The sequence below is a fragment of the Helianthus annuus genome, chromosome 17, assembly GCF_002127325.2.
Source record: "Helianthus annuus cultivar XRQ/B chromosome 17, HanXRQr2.0-SUNRISE, whole genome shotgun sequence".
NCBI classification, from domain to species: domain Eukaryota; kingdom Viridiplantae; phylum Streptophyta; class Magnoliopsida; order Asterales; family Asteraceae; genus Helianthus; species Helianthus annuus.
This window is the reverse complement of record NC_035449.2, coordinates 26,663,936-26,690,491: the sequence shown is the minus strand read 5'-3', so window position 1 is coordinate 26,690,491 and position 26,556 is coordinate 26,663,936. Positions and strand designations below refer to the sequence as shown.

General features: G+C 36.7%; 4 protein-coding genes and 1 non-coding gene across 6 annotated transcripts; 3 read left to right on the top strand and 2 right to left on the bottom strand.

Moving 5' to 3' along the window:
• Window positions 1-10,014: 10,014 nt before the first annotated feature.
• LOC110923901 (proline-rich receptor-like protein kinase PERK2) lies at window positions 10,015-10,521 on the bottom strand. The gene has a single exon (XM_022167953.1). It carries the CDS (start codon window positions 10,519-10,521, stop codon window positions 10,015-10,017), a length of 507 nt encoding a protein of 168 aa, XP_022023645.1.
• A 314-nt stretch (window positions 10,522-10,835) lies between these two features.
• LOC110925963 lies at window positions 10,836-19,435 on the top strand. 2 transcript variants are annotated; one of them, XM_022169749.2, is made up of 6 exons: window positions 10,836-10,956; window positions 13,852-14,416; window positions 14,491-14,938; window positions 15,334-15,533; window positions 16,061-16,296; window positions 16,376-19,435. In XM_022169749.2, the coding sequence occupies exons 2-6, from the start codon at window positions 14,242-14,244 to the stop codon at window positions 19,211-19,213; spliced, it is 3,897 nt and encodes a 1,298-aa protein (XP_022025441.1). In that variant the 5' UTR covers window positions 10,836-10,956; window positions 13,852-14,241; the 3' UTR covers window positions 19,214-19,435. The 2 variants fall into 2 exon arrangements, with proteins under 2 accessions (XP_022025441.1, XP_022025440.1); XM_022169748.2 differs by lacking the exon at window positions 10,836-10,956 and adding an exon at window positions 12,313-13,288.
• Window positions 11,054-11,126, bottom strand: TRNAA-AGC. The gene has a single exon. It is a non-coding gene; the product is annotated as a tRNA-Ala (tRNA).
• Window positions 19,436-21,824: 2,389 nt separating the features above from the next.
• On the top strand, window positions 21,825-22,292 carry LOC110923900. Its single transcript, XM_022167952.1, has one exon. It carries the CDS (start codon window positions 21,825-21,827, stop codon window positions 22,290-22,292), a length of 468 nt encoding a protein of 155 aa, XP_022023644.1.
• A 78-nt stretch (window positions 22,293-22,370) lies between these two features.
• On the top strand, window positions 22,371-22,823 carry LOC110923899. Its single transcript, XM_022167951.1, has one exon. It carries the CDS (start codon window positions 22,371-22,373, stop codon window positions 22,821-22,823), a length of 453 nt encoding a protein of 150 aa, XP_022023643.1.
• The last annotated feature ends 3,733 nt before the right edge of the window (window positions 22,824-26,556 follow it).

Sequence of the window (26,556 nt, the reverse complement as noted above, 5' to 3'; positions counted from 1 at the left end):
AATCCATTGTTATCAATTCCTATTTCCAAACTGGCATTTCTAGCTGTTGCTGCAATCCTAAGGGTTTCTGATGTTCAGCTTTAACTTGCGAACATGTTAAACATTTAGAAACATAGGCTGCTATGTCCTTTTTCATTCCTATCCACCAGAAATTCTTTCTTAAATCCTGATACATCTTATCATTTCCTGGATGCATCGTATACTTAGACTTATGGGCTTATTCTAATATATGGTGACGTAGGTTTCCTAATTTAGGTATTCACATTCTTTTCTTATGGAATCTCCAAATTCCATCTGTTCCTTGTTCTAATTCCTTAATCATTCCTTTTAATTTTTCAGTATCTTCCTTGATTACTGATTCTTGTGCTTTTCTAATTTGTTTATTTAAATCTACTTGTAGATTTAATTTAAGAGAACGTACCCTTTTTGGCTTTTCGTGATACTTTCGACTTAAAGCATCAGCCACTACATTGGCCTTTCCTGCATGATATTGGACATCATAATCATAATCACTAAGAATCTCCATCCAGCGTCTTTGTCTCATGTTCAGCTCTTTTTGACCAAAAACATACCTTAAACTCTTATGATCTGTAAAAATGGTAAACTTACTACCATAAAGGTAATGTCTCCAAATCTTAAGGGCAAAAATTATGGCTCCTAATTCCAAATCATGGGTTGAATAATTCTCTTCATGATTCTTAAGTTGTTTAGATGCGTAAGCTATAACCTTTAGACGTTGCATCAATACACATCCATAACCTAACTTAGAAGCGTCACAATAGACTACAAAGTCTTCAGTTCCTTCTGGTAACGCTAATATGAGTGCATGGGTTAGTCTTTGCTTAAGAATTCTAAAGGCTTCTTCTTGTTTTGGTCCCCATTCAAACTTAGCAGATTTACAGGTTAACTTAGTTAAGGGAATAGCTATTCTAGAAAAGTCTCGAATAAATCTTCTATAATAACCGGCCAATCCTAAGAAACTTCTAACCTCGGTTGGTGACTCAGGGGTTTTCCATTTGGTAATCGCCTCGATTTTTGTTGGATCCACATGAATTCCTTCATGATTGACTAAATGTCCAAGAAACTGTACTTGCTCTAACCAAAACTCGCACTTTGAAAACTTAGCATAAAGCTTTTCCTTTCTTAATAGACTTAGAAGTGCGTGCAAATGCTTTGCATGATCCTCTTTACTTTTAGAATAGATGAGAATATCATTAATAAAAACAATTATGAATTTATCCAAATATGGCTTACATATTCGGTTCATCATGTCCATAAATGCAGCTGGGCATTGGTTAAACCAAATGGCATGACAGTAAATTCGTAATGACCATACCTTGTTCTAAATGCGGTTTTAGGAATGTCCTCTTCCTGTACCTTTAATTGATGATATCCTGATCTTAAATCGATTTTAGAGAAAAATCGAGCTCATTGCAGTTGATCGAACAGATCATCGATCCTTGGTAATGGGTACCGATTCTTAATCGTGACCTTGTTCAATTCACGGTAGTCAATGCACATACGCATTGATCCGTCCTTCTTCTTGACAAATAAGATTGGTGCTCCCCATGGCGATGAGCTTGGCTGTATGAATCCTTTTTCTAACAATTCGTCTAACTGTTTCTTCAGTTCCTGCATTTCGGCGGGTGCCAAACGGTAAGGTGCTTTGGCAATCGGTGTTGTCCCTGGTAGCAGATAGATTCTGAATTCAACTTCCCTATCTGGCGGTAGCCCTGGCAATTCTTCTGGAAATATATCTGAAAAATGAGACACTACTGGAATGTCTTGTAGTTCTTTTCCTTTAGTGTTAGTGATTATGGAAATCAAATACACTATAGATCCTTTTCTTATATAACTTGCAGTTTTCTTCATAGAGATGAATTTTGTGGATCTAGATGGGTTATCTCCTTTAATTGTGATCTTTTCACCCCTTGGTGAATTTACTTGAATTGACTTTTGATCACATAAAATACTATCTTTACTGGCTATTAACCAATTCATTCCTAATACAATATCAAATCCTGCCAGATTCATTGGGTAAAGGTTTACAAAAAAATTTTGATTAAAAATTTCTATTCTTGCCCCCTGCAAGATTTCAGAAATCTTAACGGTTTCTCCATTTGCGGTCTCTACTAGACACTCTTGTGGGAGTTTAGTTAATGATTGTTTTAAAAGTTTGCAAAACGAAGTATTAATAAAACTTTGGTTTGCACGAGAGTCAAAATAATACTTTGGCAAAAACATCATTAACTAAAAACGTACCGGTTATCATGTCCGGAATCATCTTGTCTTCATCTACAGTTAGAACAAATGCTCTAGCATTTTTAGTGTTCTTGTTGTTTGCAGCTGGAGCTAATTTCGGACAATTTGGCTTGATATGACCTTTTTCTCCACAGTTGAAACACAGTCCATTCGTAGGTTTCCTCCTGTAATTTTCTTCCTTGTGTCCTGGTACTTTGCAGAAATTGCAGTAAGTGGAGCATTTTCCTAAATGCTTCTTTTTGCAGGCTTTGCAGTATGGTGCAGAGGTAGAACCTATATTTCTACCACGGTTGGAATTACCATAGCGGAATTCCTGAGTAAGCTTTTGGGTTAGGTTTCTCCTCTAGTCTTCTTCCCTCGTACGGATTAATTCATCTGTCAAGGTGTTTGCTAGTTCTACTGCTTCTTCTATGATTTGAGGTCTAACTGCCTTGACTACATGCCTAATCTCTCCAATCAGTCCCCAGATGTAACGGGAGATTAATACTGGCTCAGGTGATGCAAGGGTTGGTACTATTCTAGCATATTCAAAGAATGTGGTAGTATAACCCTTACTATCTACCCCGGTCATTCTAAGGTTCAGGAATTTATTATCTGTTACTTTTCATTAGGAGGGCAGAATTTCCTTTCTACCATATTTTTAAATTCCTCCCATTCTATGTTATACACCCTATCACTTCCTCTCGAATGGAGGATAGTGTTCCACCATTCTAAGGCTGAGTTCTTAAACAGATTTGAGGCAAACATTATCTTATCTTCTTCAGCACACTTGCTTATTTTTAGAACAACCTCAGTCTTTTCTATCCAGCGTAGAGCTGTAATGGGTCATTCATTGCCCGAGAATTCTATTGGTTTGCAAGACCAGAATTCTTTATAAGAACAACCAAATGGCACGGTTCTTCTTCTTTTGGGAATGGGCGCTTGAAGTACGGGTCCATTGTTCACGCTATGTTCAGGTTCTGTTGGTCGCTTACTACTATGCTTACTTTTATTATCAGCTTCTTTAATAGTTTGGATAATAAATGGCATCGCATCTATTATTCCTTGTGCCACTATGTGTTGGATAGCACTATTATCCACTTGGTTTCCATTGTTATTGTTTTTCGGATTCTCATTATTCGGGTTATTGTCCTTCTGGATATTATCGTTCTGGTTTTCCTGATTCACTTCATTGTCCATCTGGGTAGGCTCCTAGATTGGGCATTGGCAAATCTTCGTGTATCGGGTAGCGTTGCACATAGTCCCTAACGTCATCCCACCAGGGGTCATAATTTGGGTTTAGGGGATTTGGTGTTGGTACCATAGGTATCTCCTCCGGGTTGAAATCATGCATTTCTACTTGATTTTCAGGGTTTTCTATCTCCATTGGTTGGTCAGGAATTGGTGGTTGTGGTTGGGGTGCTAATAGTTGTTCCAAGTTAGGGTCAGCTGCAGCAGTTGCTAAGATATGAAAATTAGCTAGGCTTCTATTAAGCATATCTTGTGCATGAGCATCGGTTTCTCTTTTAGCTGCTGCTAACACTCTCTGTTCTTGCAACTTTTTCATACGCTTTCTATGCTCATGTGCTCCCCTACTGAACCATCCTCTCTTTTTCTGAGGAAATGGCTCTTCAGATTGAGCCTTAAACACGAATATTCCTTCTTCCGTATCAGCAGAGTACCCCGAGAGGGCAGGCTGAGAAGAGGCACCTTCGCTTCTAGGCGAACCAGACAATTGACAGTACGGGTCAGATGGTCCTTGGTCGCTCATACTGTAAACTAAGAAATAGTCAGATAACACATAACAAGAAAATACAATTATGCACGTAGTTCCGTAATTTATTTCCTAACACTTTGAATTGGTGTCAGCAGAACACTTATGTGGCTGAATCAGTGGCTTAGCTCTGATACCACCTTCTGTCACAACCCCCGTCCCCCTGTAGAATTATGGGAACAGGCAGTCGTGGCCAGTTTCGGTGGTATCCGGTTATTGTCTAATTTGGTAGCGGATTTTACATCAGGATCGTAGTTAGGAAATATGTTATCAGAGTAAAATACCACACTTTTATAATTTTAAACACATGGGTAAAACCCAAGTTTTCAGTACACACATTTTCATAGGGATACACTCTATTTTATTTAATAAAACATCTATTTATTTTTAGGTAACTTTATTGCCACTTTTCCAAGCCTCCAGTGCTGTCCAGCTGACTTCTATTTGGCTTTCACATATTGTTACCTGAAACGCGTTTAAAAATATTTTGTCAGTGGGAAATACTAGTGAGTGAATCCAAGTTCAATCAGGTTTTGATAAAAATCATTGTATAGTATTGAGGGCGATTCCGCAATTACATTTGTTGCCAAGTCATATCAATTACCACCCACGGTACTGTCGTTCCGACTTATGGTCATGTTACTCCTTACCATGTTGTAACAAATTTTGTATACAAAACCCCAAATTTACCGACTGTAATTGTATCCTTACAAATACTCAATAAATGTTTAATATATAATTAATTAAGCGAGGTTTTGTAAAAAAACAATTTACAAAAAGGAGATTACTCACATTGATGTCTTAGATTATCCGTAAGGGTTTCCTGGTGACAATCTATAATTTACACAAATGCACACGTGTTAGTATAATAACCCATTTTAACATTAGTAATACCCTCCCCGAGACGGCATTCCAACGACTACGTCGGGCAGAACCACGACAGCCGTTACAGAACCCTAGATCAACCGGGCAGAGTATCTAATACGTCTCCAGGGGTTATGATACTTACATCGGAGCAGAACCTCGCTATTTAGGGGGTATTAGACCCGAGTATAATGCCTATTATCAGATTTGAGAGAAAGAAAGAAAGATTTGAACGATTCTCGACTGAAATCTGATGGCCTCTATATATAGGGCCTGATTCACACTTTCTCGCGGCCCGCGTAAATGTAAGCAAAGGCTTACGCGGCCCGCGTCAATGCTGGTCAACAGCGTAGCCCATCCGGATCACCATCTAGACTCGCCACGATCTTGATCTCTAGCGGCCCGCGTAAGACTCTTAAGAAATCTACGCGGCCCGCGACAAACTTTAAAACTTAATTTTTAATTATTTTTAATACTATTTAGGGTATTCGGTGCCCGTTTTCACGTATGGGGTGTTTTTAGGGACATATTGGGATATTTTAAAATATATTAGGGTGTCGGAATTAATTCGAGGGTGTCGGTTTATGTCAGGGTTGTGATATCCTCCCCACCTTGTTTAAAGCTCGTCCTCGAGATCTACTGGATCAAGTGTGGATATTTCCTTTACATTTCCGATTCAAGCTCCCATGTGTACTTAGGTCCTCTTTTGGAGTCACACTTCACTTTGACTAGAACTAATCTCCTGTGCTTGAGATTCTTAATCTTCCTGTCTTCAATTTGTAGAGGTCTTTCTACAAACTTTAACTGTTCATTTACCTCTATATCCTTAAGAGGTGCTACGTGTGTTTCATCAGCTAAGCATTTTTTGAGATTAGATACATGAAATACATCATGTATTCCTGCCATTTCCTCTAGCAGTTGTAGCTGATAAGCTACAGGTCCTATTCTTTTAATAATCTCAAAAGGTACAATATACCTAGGACTTAGCTTCCCTCTTTTGATGAATTTTACCACTCCTTTCCAAGGAGAGACTTTTAACAATACCTTGTCACCTACCTGGAATTCTAACGGCTTACGTCTGTTATCAGCGTAGCTCTTCTGTCGATCACGTGCTGCTTTTAGTCGTTCCTTGACTTGAATGATCTTATCGGTTGTTTCCTGCACTATCTCAGGTCCAGATAGTTTCTTTTCCCCAATTTCTGCCCAACAGACTGGGGTTCGACACTTTCGTCCATAAAGTGCCTCGAACAGTGCATCGTTGATACTTGTGTGATAACTGTTGTTATAAGAAAATTCTATTAAAGGTAAGTGATCGTCTCAATTACCTACGAAATCAATTACACAAGCTCTAAGCATATCTTCCATTGTTTTAATTGTCATTTCGATTTGTCCGTCCGTTTGAGGAGTATGTGTACCTAACTAGAACAAGGTACAACAATAGATTCACTTGAGCAACTATCAAGTATCAACTAAGTTGAAATTATGTACAAACAAATTGTAAGAATAGACTTGAGTCATTAATAATTTAAATGGTATTGACTACAATTAAAATCTCTATAATTAATAATCAACTAGTATTAAGCACTCCCCGCGTTGCGGTGGGGGTGAGCACTAATACCACACTACTGTCAGCGACCGCCGACATTGAAGTTGCGGTGTTAATGCGAAGAAATTAAACCGAAACGTAAAACAAAGAATAAAATAATTAAGTTGATTTAGGACTCGAGCGTTACGATGAACCCGTGTCTATTTTTTCCCATTTGACAGGTTCATCGTAATCTATATATAATATATATCATTACCACTATACAAACCATAATGCATACATTACAACAACCATTGCATCAATATGTTGCAAATCATATTTATACAAGATTTTTGCTAAATTAATTAGATTATTATAAATAATAATAATTTACAAATAAAACAACACAACTTTGAATGAATCAAACCGATTGAATATGGTAAGATAATGAAACCATTATTTGATTAGTGTACAACCACTTAAGCACAACTGACAACCATACATGCATACAAAACATATTGAATTTGGTAAGGTAATGAAACCATTATTATTTGATTAAGGTACCACTTAAGCACAACTTAAAACCTATGTTTGATTAAGGTACAACCACTTAAGCACATCTTACAACCAATGATGCACACAAATGTTTCAATTAATAATTAATAATATATAAATGCCAAAACAACTTACAACCAAATTGGCTTAAAATACAACCCACAAATGCATTAACAAATAACAAAGCATAGTGTACAACTATCATTGCACAAATATTTTCTAAATTGATAGTATATAAATACTATCAAGTTATGAGTATTTTGGTTATTTAGCCATAATCTATTAAATACTAATTCCACCAAATTTTTTAAACAAAAATAACTTTTATATACTTTATTATTTTTGAAAAAAAATTATATCATAAAATCAAATATTTTTTTTTATCTTTAATATGAGTGTCATATTGCTATATATTTTTTTTATTTATAAAAGTGACTTTTAAAAAAGTTAAAAAAAGTGTTTTATAATTGTGTTAGTTATGTAGTTGGAACGTGCTCATATGAAAAATCTATTAGTTAATTTTAAATCTATACGTAAGTTTTTATTTTGTTATGTAATTCTTATGTATTTCTATTTTTTCCTTTTGTTTTCTTATTGGAAGCCAATTTGGAAATAAACTTGTTTTCTACTAATTATACCCATTGTCTTTCACAACCCATTTCAGGATTAAAACTAACAAAGGAATACCCATGTTAGTTTGTTAAGTGATAGATCATAAATGTGGTAAATGGTAAATTGCGTCTTACAGTAATTGTATACCCAGTTACATTTATTTTACAATGATTATAGCAGAAGAATATAATATAAAAGGGGTAAATCGTGTGAAAAAATATATTAGGGGTGTAACTCATGATGAATTGATGAGTTGACGAGCTGATTTGTTCAATTTAAGATGATCCGCATATCATAACAACACACACTTAAAATCGAGTAACCCGGATATGACTTATATAACTCATTTATCTAAATGTGTCAAACAAATAGTAATCAAGTGGTATACATGATAGTCGCCTTGGTGGGTCGTAAAATAAGGAGTTAAACAAGTTATAAACGGTTCAATATTCAATTAAATGGTCTAAATGTGTCAACCCGAACATGATCCACTTAATTAAACCGATCAACTCATACATAACCATGAATTTTAGATTTGACAACCAGAAAGCTGATTACTTCTGTGTCGTGTTTTAGAAACTGTTGGAAAATTATACCTCTAAAAATTACAATGGTTACATATTTTGTGATCATGTAATGAAACTTTCAGACTTTTTTAGTTTACTTAATATATTCGATTAAAGCTATAATGTGAGTGGGTCAGTTTGATGGTGGGCTAGGTTGAAACAACAAAAATTAGGTCGAAGCCCATATGCGGTGTCAACTTGTTAAGTTATCGAAAGAATAATTTGACACTTTATTTATTTATTAAAGTTATTATGAGTAAAATATTTTAGCTACTAAAACTTGAACATATATTTTTGAAAATTTCATAATCTACATGTTAATCCTATTTTGGGAATCTTATTGTTTGTTGAGAAATCAAAATAATAATTTGACATTATTAATTTTCTCAACACATACTTTGAGCTTGCAATGGCATTGAAATTGTCTGTGTTAACATTTGGATCCCGTATTTTAGATATTGTACTGATAAAGTCAGGTTTGCACAACTAGGGTAATTGTTCAAATTTTCCGCCAATACTCAATCTCAAACGTAAAAATACTGATCTACTTCTAGGCAGGTGATTAGTTAAGTTGCGTGACTTGTGACCGCATGAATCTTGGTGTCATTAGTGTCCTTAAAAATCCTTATATTTACTTTTCAAATGAGTAACTCTTTTTATCACTTGATTTGATTCATCATTCATGGGTAAGTGACTAATCTCATTGGGTGGCCCTACCACAACAGACTAATTCCTCTATCAAAGCCACAATTGTATGCTTTATGCTTTCAATCAATGTTAGCTAACCCCTTTCTATGAAAGATAATCATGTGTAATGAAATTGTATATTTTGGTTATCCTGCATAATATTGACTTATTTAGAGATTACTAAAAACAAATTGTATAAAAAATTGTAAAATACGGGAAATTTTTTAAAATAATTAAAAACCGGAGAAAACTTTTAGGGGCCGTTTAGCAACTTCTGAATAATTAAGGGGCTGTTTGTTTACCTCTTAATGAGGCTCTTAATGGTTCAGACCTCTTACTGGTTCAGCACTTAATGGTTCAGACTGTTTGTTTCGTGAGCAAATGTCTTAATGATTCAGATATTTGCCTCTGAATGGTTAAGTATTATACAGAGTCTGAATGGTTAAGACCTCTAATCTGAATTGGTCAGACATTTGCCTCTGAAGGGTTAAGCATTATACTGGCTCTTAATGGTTCAGACCTCTTACTGGTTCAGCACTTGAATGGTTCAGACCTCTTATTGGTTCAGCACTTAACTATTTAGAAGTTGCCAAACAGCGCCTAAGTGCTGAACCAGTAAGAGCTCTAAATCACTAAAAGCCAGTATAATACTTAACTCTTCAGAGGCAAATGTCTGACCAATTCAGATTAGAGATCTTAACCATCCAAACTCTGTATAATACTTAACCATTCAGAGACAAATGTCTGAACTATTCAGACATTTGGTCACGAAATAAACAGTTTGAATCATTAAATGCTGAACCAGTAAAAAATCTGAACCATTAAAAGTCTCATTAAGAGATAAACAAACGGCCATTAATCAGATATTTGTGATGATATTAATTGTATCAACTTCATTTAATGATATTAAATCTACCATAATGTAAGTCTTTTTTTCTACGTTTTGTATTAAATTCAAGTAAATTCTCATCAACAAAACCGGTGATAATTCCGAAGTAATGCATTCTTCCATATCAACAACAATATCAAAACAATGAATCTAACAACACAATCCATTAGTCAAAGAGTAAATTCAACAACAATTCAATATCAAATCGTTAAAATTAGCATAACAAATTCCTCAAAATCAATCAATGATTTCTCAAAACAAAAACAAATAAATATAATTCACGTAAATATGAAGAAAGTTATCAACCATTCGTCGGACCTGGAGACACCGTAACCGCCTGCGGCGGAGCCGCCGTAACTGCCGCCGGAGGAGTAACCGTAACCGGCGACGGATTATCAGGCAACGCCGACGGCGGCGGAGGCAGAGAAGTTTCCGGCGGTGGAGGCGGTGACAGAGAGACTTCCGGTGGTGGCGGCGGTGACAGAGAGGTTTCCGGAGGTTCCGGCGGTGTCATATCGGTTTCCGGCGGTGGTGGAGTTGACAGAGAGGTTTCCGACGGAGGCGGAGGTGCGGTGGAACTGACAGCTGGATCAGACGGATTAGAATTCGGCAACGATGCGAACGGCATCTGCACCGGTGGCGGATGAGAGTCACCGGAAATTGAACAACCTTCTCCGGAGCAGTTACGAGATTTAGATCGATTATTATTCCTTCCGATTACACTAATTCCGATAACAAGGCTAGTGATAACAATAACAACGATGATGAAGATGAAAATCTTCGTTGCCTTACCTACGTAACACAGCATTGTTTGTGTCAATAAGTGAACGTTTTGCAGATGCTTGAGGGAGTGAAAATGGCGGATTTTGCTGTGTAATTAATTGTTGTTATCAGTTATCATCAGTGATGGTGGGGTGGAGAATGGATGTGTGTTTTGTTGCAGAGGTGGATTTAGTGAGAGTAGGGTAGTGTACATGTGGTTATGCGTATGGTACAAGTTATCGAAGCGTGATGGTTTGGGTTTGGATATTGTTGAAAAACTGAAAAAGGGTGGTTGTGGTTGCTGCGCTGGCATGTTGTGGCACGTGAAGGGAGTTTAGATATTCTGAGTTAAAGAACGTATTGCCAATAGACATCGGTTAGCCGCCCGTGATGCTTGACTAACTGGGATGTTTTGAGTCTCAGTATCCGTGACATTCTAACTAATCATTGAAAAGATCAAGCAGCAGCACAGTCCAGCAAGGTACCAATTCATTCTCCAAGATTGCATTTTACTTGTGGATTTTGTGAAACCTTCAGTGTCATCAATGGCAGAAAGTTAAAAAAAAAAACAAAAAGTTTGGAGATGCGGGGTATCGATCCCCGTACCTCTCGCATGCTAAGCGAGCGCTCTACCATCTGAGCTACATCCCCTTTACGATTGATTTACTTCGTTTAAGATATCCTCAAACTGTAACATATAGATTAACTGATTTTGATATATATATATTATTATAATATTATTTTCCCTAGGGGTGCAAACGAGCCTAGAACGAGCTCGAGCCTGATTAACTTATGAAAGCTCGAGCTTGGATTAGTTCGAGCTTGGTTTTTAAAGCTCAAGCTTGGCTCATTGGTAGTTTCTTAAGCTGGAGCTCGGCACGTTTATTATCCATTAGTTAATAATAAGATATAAAAATAGACTCGTCTAGGCTTGCGAGCTTAATAAGTGAAGCCTGTACTCGTTTTTTTTAAATAAGCTTACTTTTAGGTTCGGGCTTGGCTTGACTCGTAAACATGTTTAAATAAGATCGGCTCGGTTCGTTTACTAGACAACTTTAAATAAGGGATAAATGCTATCAAATATTAATAGAAACTAATATTACGCTATGCTCGACGAGCCTGATGAGCTTCACATGTCAGGCTCGAGCTCGATAAAGCTCGGCTTGTTTTGAGCTTTTTTTACGAGCCGATCTCGAGTAGCTCGCGAGCCACTACGCTTGTTTGCACCCCTAGTATTTCCCACCTACTTCATGAACTATTGAACACCAATTTTAACACTTTCTATCCATATTTTTTTTTCTAAACGTACTCCCACCTCTTTTGTATACATACACCTTCGTTATTCTTATGTGAGGGGATTTTTTTTAATGATGTGCCTCACTTTTAAGTTTGTGAGAGATGGGTACATTTAGCAGCATCCTTACATTTCCTCCTACTATTAAATCACTTTATCAATCAAATCAATATATGCTACACGGGCATATGTATCGCATTCACTACCTATACGAGCTTGTACAATCACATCTGCTGCCTTATATAGAGGTATACATACCATTACGTTTGTCACCCTATACGTCCGTATAACATCACATTCACCGCGCTATACGTCCGTATATCATCACATTCACTGCTCTAAGCATCCATATACCATCACATTCACGGCCATATTCGCCCATATACCATCACATTCACTGCCCTATATGTAATAAGCGAGTCAACGTCCTATATGTTTGTATACCATCTAATCACATTACATAATTTTCTTGTCTTATCTTATACAAGGATTATCTGCCAAACCTCTCATAATTGGTTAAAGTAGAATTATTGATATTATACAAAGTTTTTAAATAGAGTTTTATATAAACAATCATATGTTTGTTTGATAAAAATACAACCGTTGTTTTGTTGAGAAAAATCATCCTAGTGGCAGGCTCCTCATTTCCAGCCTCTCTTGATTCTTCATCCTAAAATACAATCAAACCCACCAACCCATCGAGAGATTTCCCCTAACAGCCAATTTCTTCCAACATCATAGTTTCATAATCTTCACTTTTTCCCAACATTTATAACTTTTTCGGATCCACTATCTTTTGAGTTCTTCAATCAACTCAACAGATTCCCATATCAGCTTCATTTTTTTCTGCATTTGGGGGTCAGAAATGAGCTAGAAAAATCTTTTCTTTTTGTCTGAAAATTAGGTTTGAATTTTTTTTTTCGAATCATTTTGAAGGCAAAAAGATTTGTGGGTTAATTCTGGATTTTGTTTCTGATTCTCAATTCGCAGAAAAATCTTGTGACATTTTACCGGAAAAGAAATTGTGAGTTTTGTTTGAAGATTGCATTTTAAAACAAGAATCACAGAAAAAAGATTGGGAATTTTGTGAATATTTATGAAATTTTGAACATTTTCATTACCTTAAACAGAAGGGGTTCTGGTTTGATTAGGAATTGAATTTGTATGTAAAAAAGAAGATTAAGATCATATTTTTATTTGGAATTTAGTGAGGTTTTGAATTTATATATATTTTCTAGAATTAAAAGGGATTTGAGCTTGTTTGGGGATAAACTTTAGAGGGTTGAGCAAATGTTCAATTTGGTATAATTGCATAAACAACACATTGATTCAAATGAGAAGGGCTTTGTTATGGAACGGTACAATCTGCTTTGCCAAAAGGGTTGGTTTTGTAGGTGTTTTTGTAGCTCTTCTGTGTGTAGTTTTGGTAGATCTTTTGGAAGGAAATCGTTCGGTCCATAAAGAATGTTGGTATGGCAATGGAGCCGATTTGACATCTCAATTTATTGAAGAAAATGCAGTATGATTCTCTGTTAATCCTATCATTTAGATTCATTTTTTGCATGGAATATGGGATTATTGTGTCCTTGGTTCACATTCATTGACCATATTATATAATTGTTAGAGAAAGTGTAAAATACAGGAGTGGTTATCGTGCGAAGCGTACGCGAGTAGGAGATTGCGCCGCGTGTCATTCTTTAACGTGCGTGATTAGGGTAATTAGGTATTTGTTCATACGTGATTATGTGATGGTATGTGTGATTAGGTGATGTTATGCATGAATATGTGTTTTCTTCATGCGTGATTATGTGATTTTTGGTCATGCGTCGCTTAGGGTTTGAGTTTTATAACATGCGTGATTTACTCGCATATGCTTCGCACGTTAAGGCACTCTTGTACGTTAACCAGCCTCTAATTGTTATATAGTATTTGGTGATTCGTATATATTATCATTTGAAGTCATATGGGATTTTGAACTTATTCATTTATTCTATTTGATCAAGTAGAATGATTCTCTACAAAGCTTCAAATGTAACTCAAAAACATGTGTTTAACAGATTTAATGAAATATTGCTTTTGCAGCCGACACTGTACTGTCTTGACGAGTTTGAACAAAATACTATACCTATCGACGAATGTAACCTGCATTGCGTAAATGGCAAAAGATCCACATATAACAACTGTGGAAAAGATGAGTGGCAAGAAAATCTTTCTAACTCATACGATCCCGATAATCACCAAACAACGTCTTACAGAAAACTTCCTGACAATCTACAAAAGAGAGCATGCCCAAGTGCAGCATCCGATCATGGGCTCGCATGCTCACCATCTACGGTCAAACGTTCTCCTATTCGGGCCCTGCTTTCATCACCTGAAGAGTTGGAGAACTCTTACTCTAGGCCCTCGCGTAAGCTTGTTGATATTGGAGCAATTGGCGGGCAACCGTTGTTGATAGGTGTCGTAGTGATAACTATGGTGGTAACACTCGGCCTTTTTGCTTCGGTGTTGTATTGTTGTCTTGGACGCGATGCACTTAGACCAGCCAATGCGAATAAATCACAACACGAAGAAGACGAAAAAGAAGAAGAAGAAGAAGAAGATGAACTTAAAGTCAACATACGCTCCAAGGGCTATAAAAACAAATTAGGTGATCATATGTCTAATCTCTTTTGCTCAATTAATAATTTTTCATTTAATATTAATACATATTTTTCGTTTCAGGTACTTTACAAAGATCAATGAAGGTGTCGGTTCGTGATCCCAAGATCAAGAATTTGCTCGACAGCGTCGATGAATCCGGAACCGCATCTTTACCGCTCCCACCAGGAAAGTTGGCTGTCTTTTCACCGCCACCACCAGCTTCACCACCACCACCACCACCGCCACCTCCGCCACCACCACCGCCTCCGCCTCCGCCACAAGCAGCTGGCCCACCACCGCCACCACCACTGCCTGGCTTGAAAGTACCACCACCGCCACCAAAGGCAGGACGCCTACCTCCATCAAACAAATCGGGTAGTCCAAGGCATAACGATGTTAAGGAGGAAAACAATAAAGACGGAGATCCGGGTCCCACACAAACCAAGTTAAAGCCGTTTTTTTGGGACAAAGTGAATGCTATTCAAGGTCGTTCTATGGTTTGGCACCATCTTAAAGATGGATCGTTCCAGTAAGGCTTTAACTCAATAAAAATCATTCATTTTGATCATAGTTATTGATAGCGAATAGCGGAAGATAGCGACAAGCTACCTATACGCACGTAGCTATAGCGATGAAATAGCGGGCACTATTTTATGTTTAGCGACACACTAGCAGAGAGTTTTAGAAATATTTTATATGTATATCATATCCAAATAAGCTGTTTTATATGTACGCTTAACAAAAAATCTAAAATCCCGCTGTTTGCCTGCTTTGGAGGCGCCAAAATCAAATAGCGACACATGAGTGCTACGCTACACTATTCGCTATAGCGCTTGCTATGAGCGCTATTAATAACTATGATTTTGATTACTAAATCAAACTACATTCTTTAGCATATATTTGAAAACATATACGCTCAAACAGGTATGATGAGGACATGATGGTGGGTCTGTTTGGTTATGTGGCTGCTCAAAATAAGAAAGAGCGCGGGAAGATCGATTCTAACTTACAATCTCAAACCAAGTTGATACAGATCATTGATTCAAAAAAATCGCAGAATTTAGCTATTCTTCTACGAGCATTGAATGTGACAACTGAACAAGTCTGTGAAGCAGTTAAGAAAGGTGATTTCAGTTTTTTGGTGCTCTTCTGATGTCTGTACTACTTGTATGTGTGTGTGTATATATATATATATATAGGATTAGGTTCAAAAGTGAACACTAGGTTAGCTTGCGAACTGAGTGAACTAATCCTGGCCATACACGTGTGTAGATCAATGGCCAGGATTTGTTCACTCAGTTCGCAAATACACTAGTGTTCGCTCTAGAACCCCACCCTATATATATATGTAGTGAAAGGTTTAAATACAAAAGGCTCTTAACGTGCGACAGTACGTGGCCACCAATATAACGTCGTAATTATGCAAATAACGTGCGTAATTAGGTTTTAACCCAACCCATAAGTAATTATGCAAATAACGTGCATAATTATGCAAAGTTAATTACTATTGTACCACCGTGTTCAATTGAAGGCCTAGATTAGATCAGATGCGTGGTTGAGATGCTCGCGGACGCATCGCACGATAAGTTGGTCTAGTATGTTAACCGGCTTCAATATATGTATATGCTTATATAAATGTGTGATTGATCAGGCACTCAGCTTCCAGTTGAGCTTATTTCAACTTTGTTGAAAATGCAACCAACTCAAGACGAAGAACTAAAACTTCGGTTATATAATGGCGATCTTAACCAACTCGGTACTTCAGAACGTTTCCTCAAAAACTTGGTTGAGATCCCGTTTGCGTTTAAACGTCTCGAAGCTTTGCTGTTCATGAGTTCCCTTCATGAGAATTACCATGTGGCTAAAGAATCATTTGCCACTCTGGAGGTACTGAATAATATTGCTTTCGGTAATCAAGAAGTTTGTGATTTTGTTTTTGATCGTACTTACTGGACTTGCATTACAGGTAGCATGCAACAAACTTACAAGCAGCAGACTCTTCTTGAGGCTTCTAGAAGCAGTTCTCAAAACGGGTAACCGGATGAATGACGGTACATACCGTGGTGGGGCCCAGGCGTTCAAACTCGATACCCTTTTGAAACTTTCTGATGTCAAAGGAACCGATGGAAAAACGACTCTTTTATCATTCGTGGTTCAAGAAATCATCCGGTATGAAGGAATCAAGGTGGCTAGACACCAAGGTCTCGAACCGAACAATGAATCACCCGAACATCTCAAAATGTTAGGTATGGAGGTTGTTTCGAAATTAAGCGAGGAACTCAACGATGTGAAAAAAGCATCCATTATTGACGGTGAGATGTTAACGTCAACGGTTTCTAAATTGGGAAATATGTTGAAGAAAACGAAAGAATTTATGAATGAAGAGATGAAAAAAGCAGAAGGAGCTACCGAGTTTATTAACGCACTCACTCGGTTTTTGGAGTATGCAGAAGCGGATATCAAGTGGATGATCGAAGAAGAGAAACGGATAATGGCAGTGGTCAAGAGCACAGCGGATTATTTCCATGGGAAATCTGGAAAAGACGAAGGCTTACGATTGTTTGCCATAGTTCGCGATTTTTTAAAGATATTGGATAATACATGTAACGAAGTGAGAAAAACATTGGCCATACAAAAAAGACTTAACCATAAGGAATCTACACCTGCAAAAACAAACAAGCGGTATTGGAAGAACACTCGCGATAAGATCATGATCATGAAAGACGCGGTTAAAATGATACTTGAAGCGCTTTATGATGGCGACGACGACGATGACGAAGTTCAAGACACAGGTCAGAAGTCATCACCGACGCCTGCAAGCACTTCTTCACCGTTTATGCCGAGTATTCATGATAAACTCGCGCTATTGGCTATAAACAATCAACAAACAGACGGTTCAGATTCGGATTCAGATGACTGGAGCATAGATAACGATGAAACGAAACATTCTTCATTAGATGCTAATAATCAAGCCAAGTCACGGGCTATGGATGACAAGATGGATGGTTTAGAAGCGGATGACTGGAGTTCAGATAACGGAGAAAAGGAACCACACGCGTCAGACGAAACGCGTTGGCGGTTTTTGACGGATGCTGACGGTGAGCAACCGTTCCCGACTGACTTGGGGTTGAATGATGAAGATACAATGCAGGTTGAAAGCGAGTCACCTTATGCATCGACACCACCTACTTCCGTAGATATTAGTCCACATAGTTTCGTGGATGCTGAGGATGAACGATTGCTCTCAGACATAAAAGACGAACGGATAAATGGTCCAGATGCTGATAGCTTCCATTCAGATGGTGATGCTTCCTATAATGAACTACTGGTTCCAGTAGTCGAAGCTGAGACGATGACTGATTCAGATGATGATGTACAACGGCAGAGTCAAACGGAAGCACCGCATACACCGGAATCGCCTATTTCTGAAGAAATAAGCGATCGGGGGTTATCAGATGCAAACAAGTTCAACGATGAGCCAACATATGATTCGGACTCCGATGCACAACATACGCCAGAATCACTTACTTCTGAAGAAAGAAGCCAACAGTTACAAGATGTTAACGAGTTCAACGATCATGTTGTAACAGGGCAGAGTCAAACAGAAGCACAGTATACAACCGAATCACCTATTTTTAAAGAAAGTAGCCAACAGTTACCAGGTGTTGACGAGTTCAACATTGATGATGTAACAGGGCAAAGTCAAACCAAAGCACAACATACACCGGAATCACCTGCTTCTGAAGAAAGTAGCCAACAGTTGTCAGATGTTAACAAGTTCAACGATGATGTAACCGGGCTGAGTCAAACCGAATCACCTACTTTTGAAGAAAGTAGCCAACAGTTACCAGGTGTTAACGAGTTCGACGTTGATGACGTAACAGGGCTGATTCGAACCGAATCACCTACTTTTGAAGAAAGTAGCCAACAATTACCAGGTATTAACGAGTTCAACGTTGATGACATAACAGGGCTGAGTCAAACCGAATCACCTACTTTTGAAGAAAGTAGCCAACAGTTACCAGGTGTTAACGAGTTCGACGTTGATGACGTAACAGGGCTGATTCGAACCGAATCACCTACTTTTGAAGAAAGTAGCCAACAGTTACCAGGTGTTAACGAGTTCGACATTGATGACGTAACAGGGCTGATTCGAACCGAATCACCTACTTTTGAAGAAAGTAGCCAACAGTTACCAGGTATTAACGAGTTCAACGTTGATGACATAACAGGGCTGAGTCAAACCGAATCACCTACTTTTGAAGAAAGTAGCCAACAGTTACCAGGTGTTAACGAGTTCAACGTTGATGACGTAACAGGGCTGAGTCAAACCGAATCACCTACTTTCGTAGAAAGTAGCCAACAGTTACCAGGTGTTAACGAGTTTAACGTTGATGACGTAACAGGGCTGAGTCAAACAGAATCACCTACTTTTGAAGAAAGTAGCCAACAGTTGCCAGGTGTTAACGAGTTTAACGTTGATGATGTAACAGGGCTGAGTCAAACAGAATCACCTACTTTTGAAGAAAGTAGCCAACAGTTACCAGGTGTTGACGAGTTCAACGATGAGCTAATGAATGGTTCAGACTCCGACGCTTGGCATTCAGATGATGATGATGTAACAGGGCAGAGTCAAACAGAATCACAACATACAAACGAATCACCTACTTTTGAAGAAAGTAGCCAACAGTTACCAGGTGTTAACGAGTTCAATGATGAGCCAATGAGCGATTCAGACTCCTCCGACCCTTGGCATTCAGATGATGATGATGTAACAGGACAGTCAAAAGGTGGTGCAAGATGAGCTGGAACGACCTGCTTCTGAATAGGGAACAAGCCAACTGTCAGGTGAACTTGCGGTTGAAGACGAGCAGACGGATGGTTCGAGCTTAGATCATGAAGGGGCTAGTTTCAAATAACATAGGTTATGCTCAAATCAATGTACTGTGTAAAATTATGTTATATGTTTCATCATTCCACCGGGCCATTTTCTACACAATAAAAAGTTTATTTGTATTGTTATCCATACACCATCTTCCTCAATCCAAGCCAAACATAAGTTTTTCTACATAAAAGTCACATGGGTTTAATAAAGTTTCAAATTTAATCATGGAAAAATTACAAGTTTTGTCTTTTATCTTTATACCACTTTTTAGACGGTGTCTTTTTTAATGAATGTTGACAGGAGGTGTCCTTTACTAGGTATTTTGTTGCAAGTTTAGTCCTTTACACCCAACCCAGTTAAAAAACCTTGTTAATTGTTGGGTGTAAATGACTAAACTTGCAACAAAATACCTAGGTAAAGGACTAAACTTGCAACAAAATACCTAGTAAAGGACACCGCCTGTCAACAATTAACAGGGTTTTTTAACTGGGTTGGGTGTAAAGGACTAAGTTGCAACAAAATACCTAGTAAAGGATATCGCCTGTCAACATTCGTTAAAAAGGATACCACCTAAAAACTAGTATAAAGATAAAAGACAAAACTTGTAATTTTTCCTTTATTCATTGAACTTGCCCACTTATAGTTTTTTTTTAGAAATGTAAGTATTAATTAAGGATAGAATGAGAAGCATGATGAATATTTTAAAACTAAACTATATTTTTGAGACAAACTGTAATTTAAAGTTAAACATTCATTTTCAGATTAATAATTAGTAATATTCTTTATAATTCTTTTTTATTCTACTTTTACATTTTGAGGTACATTGCTAAAATTCTTTTCTTTCTATTAAATTTCTAAAAGGTCTTATGATACAACTAAAAATGAGAAGAATGGATGCTTGCTTGATTATGTTAAAGAGCCTGGTGATTGATAACAACTTAAATTTGGTGTAATATATTTACAATATTATATTTCTTATTTTAATGATAAATTTCCATTCGTAAAGTATTGACATATAGGCCCATTTTTAATTTGTTGCTATATATGGACTAAAAATTCAACAAAATTTTTAAACTTGGGACAAAAGTGTAAGTATCATTTTAGACTTTTGGTGGCCAAAGTTTAAATCAGAGGAGTTGAATGGAAATTTTGTGGCCATCTCAAATCCTCAATTAAAATTCTATTATTAAAATGTAAAACTTCATATCTGTTATGAATATCACATAGAGTTTACCATATAGATCAAGATTTACCTCTAAGATTTTACCCAAGCAAGTGGATGAACACTTTGTCAAACTTGTGGGTAACCTTGTCTACTAAATAGTTAACCTTGTCCACCAAATAGTTAACCTTGTCCACCAAATAGTTAATCTTTTTGTAGTATAAATACTAGCTTAAGGTAGAAGGAAAAATGCACCTCATGTATACACTTTTATAAGTTATACAACTCTCTTCTTCTTTCTCTTATAACATTTCTAAAGTTCTTAAAGTTTTAGCACTAATCTTGTGTTAATCCTTGTTATATTATAACACGTTATCAGCACGAGGCTCTAGCCAAGGAAACGTTCAAGCAGTTCTAATCAAAGTAAGCATTTGATTAATATATAAACTATAGTTGTTATGATAAACTAATACCAGTGCAGATGTATCTTACGATGGATATACGATCGTTGTTGGACTACAAAAACGTAACATGTCTTTTTATGTATCGTGCGATTGTTTCCTTTAGGAGACCCTGCTATCCAGACACTCCTATCATAAAAACAATTAAGTCCCATACTTAAAAAATGAAAAATAAAATAAAGAGACTAAGAGACTTGATAACACTTGTATTTATTTATGCATCTAACTTTTATTTATACGCACGTACTAACATTTAATTTAGAGTTTACATTCATGTATACTAACATTTTTATTCTTATTGTTATACATCCTAATTTTATATCTTATAAAATAACATTTCCTTAATACATCATTTATTATATATGCATATGCATATACATATACATATGCATATACATATACATATACATATACATATACATATACATATACATATACATATACATATACATATACATATACATATACATATACATATACATATACATATACATATACATATACATATACATATACATATACATATACATATACATATACATATACATACACATATATATATATATATAACCGTTGTACAACGGCTATAAAACAGTAATATAACCGTTACAAAACGGTTATAATTTACCACTATAAATAACCAATTATCAATCAAATTTTTTCCACAGCAAACACTCTTCTTCTCAAAGTTATTCAAGAAAAAAAAATTTCGAAGATGATTCACCCTATTTTAATATTGGCCGGCATAATATTAATATTGTTGCCGACCTTAATATATGAGCTTCCACCTCATCTTTTTAGTACTTATGTATTCATTTATTTGTTTATAGTTGTACCTTTATATGTTATCTCATTTTTAATGAGTATTTAGATTTTAATATTTATCTTATTTATGTTTAGCAACAAAATGGCAAACATCGCAAAAATTGAATTCCCAGCTCTTAATATCACAGGAGAAAATTATATGCCGTGGACGGCACATGTTAAGCGACATCTCAAATCAGTGGATGTTTTGGAAACGATAACGGCAGGGAATAAATGTAGCGATCAAGACAAGGCAAAAGCCGATGTCTTCCTCCACAAACACATTGATGAGATGTTGCAATTTGAATATTCAAATTGTGAGGATCCATGTGTTTTGTGGGAAGATTTAAAAAGCAGATTCGATCATCAGAGGGAAGTTTTACTTCCCACTGCTAGAGATGAATGGAACAATCTCAGGTTCCAAGATTTTAAAAAGGTGAATGAATACACCTCTGCTTTGTTCAGAATATGCTCAACACTCCGATTCTGTGGGCAAACTGTTACGGAGGAAGATATGTTGGAGAAAACTTTCTCCACATTTCATGCATCAAATATAAACTTGCAACAATAATATCGGTTGCAAAGGTTTCAAAGATATTCTGATCTAAATTAATTTCTCCTCGTAGCAGAGAAAAACAATGAGCTACTAATGAAAACTCATCAAGCTCGTCCCACTGGATCATTAGCCATTCCAGAAGCAAATGTTGTTAGTAATGATGATACTAAAGACTCTGGAAGAAAATGGGGACGAGGCCGTGGTCGTGGCCATTTTGGTAAAGGTAATGGTCACAACCATTCCTTCAAAGGAAATAATAATTTCCGAGGTAATTCCCATGGTCTTGGACGTGGTCGTGGTCGAAATCAAAGAACCCCCAATTACCACACTCCACAAAATAGCAATTCCAACCAGTATAACAAAAGGAATGAAGCTGGTAGGTCCGAAAACAATGGCACTTCTTGTTTCAAATGTGGAAGTACAAATCATTGGTCAAAGGCTTGTCATACACCTTCACATTTGTGTGAACTTTACCAAGCCTCTCTCAAAAGAAAAGAAAAGGAGGTGAACCATGTGGATAATTTTAATGATATCAACTCAAACTGAATGTCGTCGACTATACCAATGACATGGAACTCTGAAATAAATGTTGCTAAACCATAATAATTATATGCAACAATTATGTAATTTCCTTTATTATAACTATTTGTATTATGTTTCATTAGTCTTTCTTTTCATGTAACGTTTTCAACTAATAAATAAACTTCTCATTATAAAATAATTCACAATGCCTTCGTTATACACTTATTATTATTTCTCTTTATATTTTCAAGATTAAAATGAATACCACTGGAGCACAAGAGCAGACAAATGATGCAGATATATGTATAGCGGATAGTGGCGCCACACGCACTATACTTAAATCTAAGAAATATTTTTATGAGTTGAAACCAACAAAAGGAACCGTTGATACAATATCAGGTCCTACAAACTTGATAGAAGGAGTGGATAAGCAAATTTAATATTACCAAATGGTACAAAGCTCTTAATAGAGAATGCTTTATTTTTCCCAAAATCAACAAGAAACTTGTTGAGTTTCAAAAACATATATCATAACGGATATGATACTCAGTCAAGGACTGTTGATAATAAGAAATATTTACACATCATGAGCAAAGACCATATATTGGAAAAACTGCCAATGCTCCACTCTGGTTTGCATTATACACACATTAATGTGCCTCAAGCACATATGGCAGTAAAGGAAAGTTCTTGTGATCCTAAGACATTTAACTTATGGCATGACAGACTAGGCCATCCAGGATCTACAATGATGAAAAGAATTATTGAAACACACATGGACATCCATTGAAATATCAAAGGATCCCCCAATCTAATAAAATGCCTCTGTGTACCTCTTGGAAAACTAATTACAAGGCCTTCGTCCTTAAAAGTTGACAAGGAATCACCAATGTTCCTTGAAAGAATTCAAGGTGATATATATGGACCAATTCATCCACCATGTGGACCGTTTAGATATTTCATGGTCTTGATAGACGCATCCAGCAGATGGTCTCATGTCTCTTTATTATCAACTCGTAATGTTGCCTTTGCAAAATTTCTTGCTTAAATTATCAAACTACGAGCACATTTCCCTGATTACACTGTTAAAAGGGTAAGACTTGATAATGCTGGTGAATTTACATCACATGCTTTTAATGATTATTGTATGTCTGTGGGAATTGTTGTCGAACACCCTGTTGCTCATGTACACACACAAAATGGCTTAGCTGAATCATTGATCAAACGTTTACAGCTAATCGCTAGACCATTAATAATGAGAACAAAACTTCCTGTGTCGATTTGGGGTCATGCAATTTTACATGCTGGATCACTGATTCGTGTGAGACCAAGTGCAAATCATAAGCACTCCCCACTACAACTTGTTTCTGGCCATGAGCCAGACATTTCCCACCTTAAAATTTTTGGGTGTGCAGTGTATGTTCCTATTGCACCACCACAACGCACAAAAATGGGACCTCAAAGAAGGTTGGGAATATATGTTGGATATGAAACAGCCTCCATCATACGATATCTTGAACCTTTAACAGGTGATGTATTTAAAGCACGTTTTGATGACTGCCATTTTAACGAGGCAATGTTCCCAGCATTAGGGGGAGAAAATAAAAAACGAGAAAATGATGTCTCATGGTGTGTGCCTTCATTGTCTCATCTTGATCCAAGAACAAAACAATGTGAGACAGAGGTTCAAAAGATAATACACTTGCAAGACATTGCAAATCAATTGCCTGATGCTTTTACTGATACAAACAGAGTTACAAAATCTCATATACCAGCTGCTAATGCTCCAGCTCGAGTTGAGATCCCAAGTAAGGCAATAGACAATAAGATAGCTCATGAATCTCAAAAACGTTTGAAACGTGGAAGGCCAATCGGTTCAAAGGATAAGAATCCACGAAAAAGAAAAGCACTTGCAAAAGAAATTGACCACAAAGAGAATGATCTTGATAAAACAGTAAATACCGAAACCTCTCATGAGAAAGATGTTGATGATACCAACAAAGAGATATCAATCAACTATGGTCATACACATATCATATGGAACCGATATGAAATGGAAAATATTGATGAGATATTTTCTTATTCTATAGCAAGTGACATCATGGGTGGAGATGATGATCCTGAACCAAAATCTGTCAATGATTGTCAAAATAGACATGATTGAGATAAATGGAAAGGCGCTATGCAAGCTGAATTAGATTCACTCAACAAAAGACTATGAAGAAACATATTCTCCCGTTATGGATGCAATAACCTTTAGATACTTAATCAGCTTAGCAATTTCTAAAAAGTTAGAAATGCGTCTTATGGATGTCGTTACAGCTTACTTGTATGGATCACTTGATAGTGACATCTATATGAAAGTTCCTGAAGGATTTAAACTTCTTGAAGCGTTAAGTTCAAAACCCAAAGAAATGTACTCGATCAAATTACAAAGATCTTTATATGGGTTGAAACAATCTAGAAGGATGTGGTACAATCGTTTGAGCGAGTATATGACAAGTAAAGGTTATACAAATAATCTTATCTGTCCATGTGTCTTTATTAAGAAGACAACATCAGGATATGTGATCATAACTGTATATGTTGATGACCTAAATATAATTGGGACGCAAAAAGAAATTCATGAAGCAGTTATTCTTTAAAGAAAGAATTTGAAATGAAAGACCTTGGAAAAACCAAATATTGTCTTGGTTTACAAATTGAACATATGAGCAATGGCATACTTGTGCATCAAACGAATTATACTGAAAAGCTGTTGAAACGTTTCAATATGGACAAGGCAAATCCTTTAAACACTCCATGGTCGTTAGGTCACTTAATGTCGAAAATGATCCATTTCGTCCTTATGAGGACAACGAAGAAGTTCTTGGTCCAGTACCATACCTCAGTGCAATTGGAGCACTTATGTATCTTACGAATTGTACGAGACTTGACATTTCTTTTGTAGTGAACTTGTTTTCAAGATTTAGTTCAGCTCCTACTAAAAGGCACTGGAATGGGATTAAACATATTTTTCGATACCTTCGAGGTACTGTTGATTTAGGCTTGTTTTATCCCAACGATTCAAGAGAAGGGTTAGTTGGTTATGCAGATGCAGGTTATTTATCTGATCCTCATAAAGCAAAATCTCAAACTTGATATGTATTTATGAATGGAGGAACTGCGATTTCATGGCGTTCTCAGAAACAAACACTTGTCGCAACATCCTCAAATCATGCTGAAGTCATTGCACTACATGAAGCTTCCAGAGAATGTGTATGGCTAAGATCTATGTCACAACACATAGTGACTTCTTGTGGGCTAGAGAAAGATCGAAGTCCAACTCCTATCCATGAAGATAATGCCGCCTGTGTCTCTCAGATGAAAGAAGGGTATATCAAAAGTGACAGAACAAAACATATACCACCAAGATTCTTTGCATATACTCGGGACCTTATTAAAGACAATCAGGTCGAGATGAGATATGTCCAATCAAGCAACAATTCAGCCGATCTTTTCACAAAAGCACTACCTACAGCAACTTTCAGGAAACATGTTCATACCATTGGCATGCGTCATGTACGGAGAATGTGATTCCTTACAAATTGCAAACTTGAGGGGGAGCTATAGACTGCACTCTTTTTCCCTTAGCTAAGGTTTTTTCCCACTGGGTTTTTCTTTAGCAAGGTTTTTAATGAGGCGGTACTTAAAGGCCTCGAAGTTTGCAAAGTGTCATCCAAGGGGGAGTGTTATGAATATCAAATAGAGTTTACCT

Excerpts from the sequence above, each read along its gene's own strand:
- LOC110923901 (XM_022167953.1), bottom strand. The coding sequence starts at position 10,521 with ATGCTGTGTTACGTAGGTAAGGCAACGAAGATTTTCATCTTCATCATC.
- LOC110925963 (XM_022169748.2), top strand. The coding sequence starts at position 13,103 with ATGAGAAGGGCTTTGTTATGGAACGGTACAATCTGCTTTGCCAAAAGG. Across the intron at positions 13,289-13,851 it reads AATTTATTGAAGAAAATGCA|CCGACACTGTACTGTCTTGA; the intron begins GTATGATTCTCT and ends TTGCTTTTGCAG. Across the intron at positions 14,417-14,490 it reads GGGCTATAAAAACAAATTAG|GTACTTTACAAAGATCAATG; the intron begins GTGATCATATGT and ends TTTTCGTTTCAG.
- LOC110923900 (XM_022167952.1), top strand. The coding sequence starts at position 21,825 with ATGGCAAACATCGCAAAAATTGAATTCCCAGCTCTTAATATCACAGGA.
- LOC110923899 (XM_022167951.1), top strand. The coding sequence starts at position 22,371 with ATGAAAACTCATCAAGCTCGTCCCACTGGATCATTAGCCATTCCAGAA.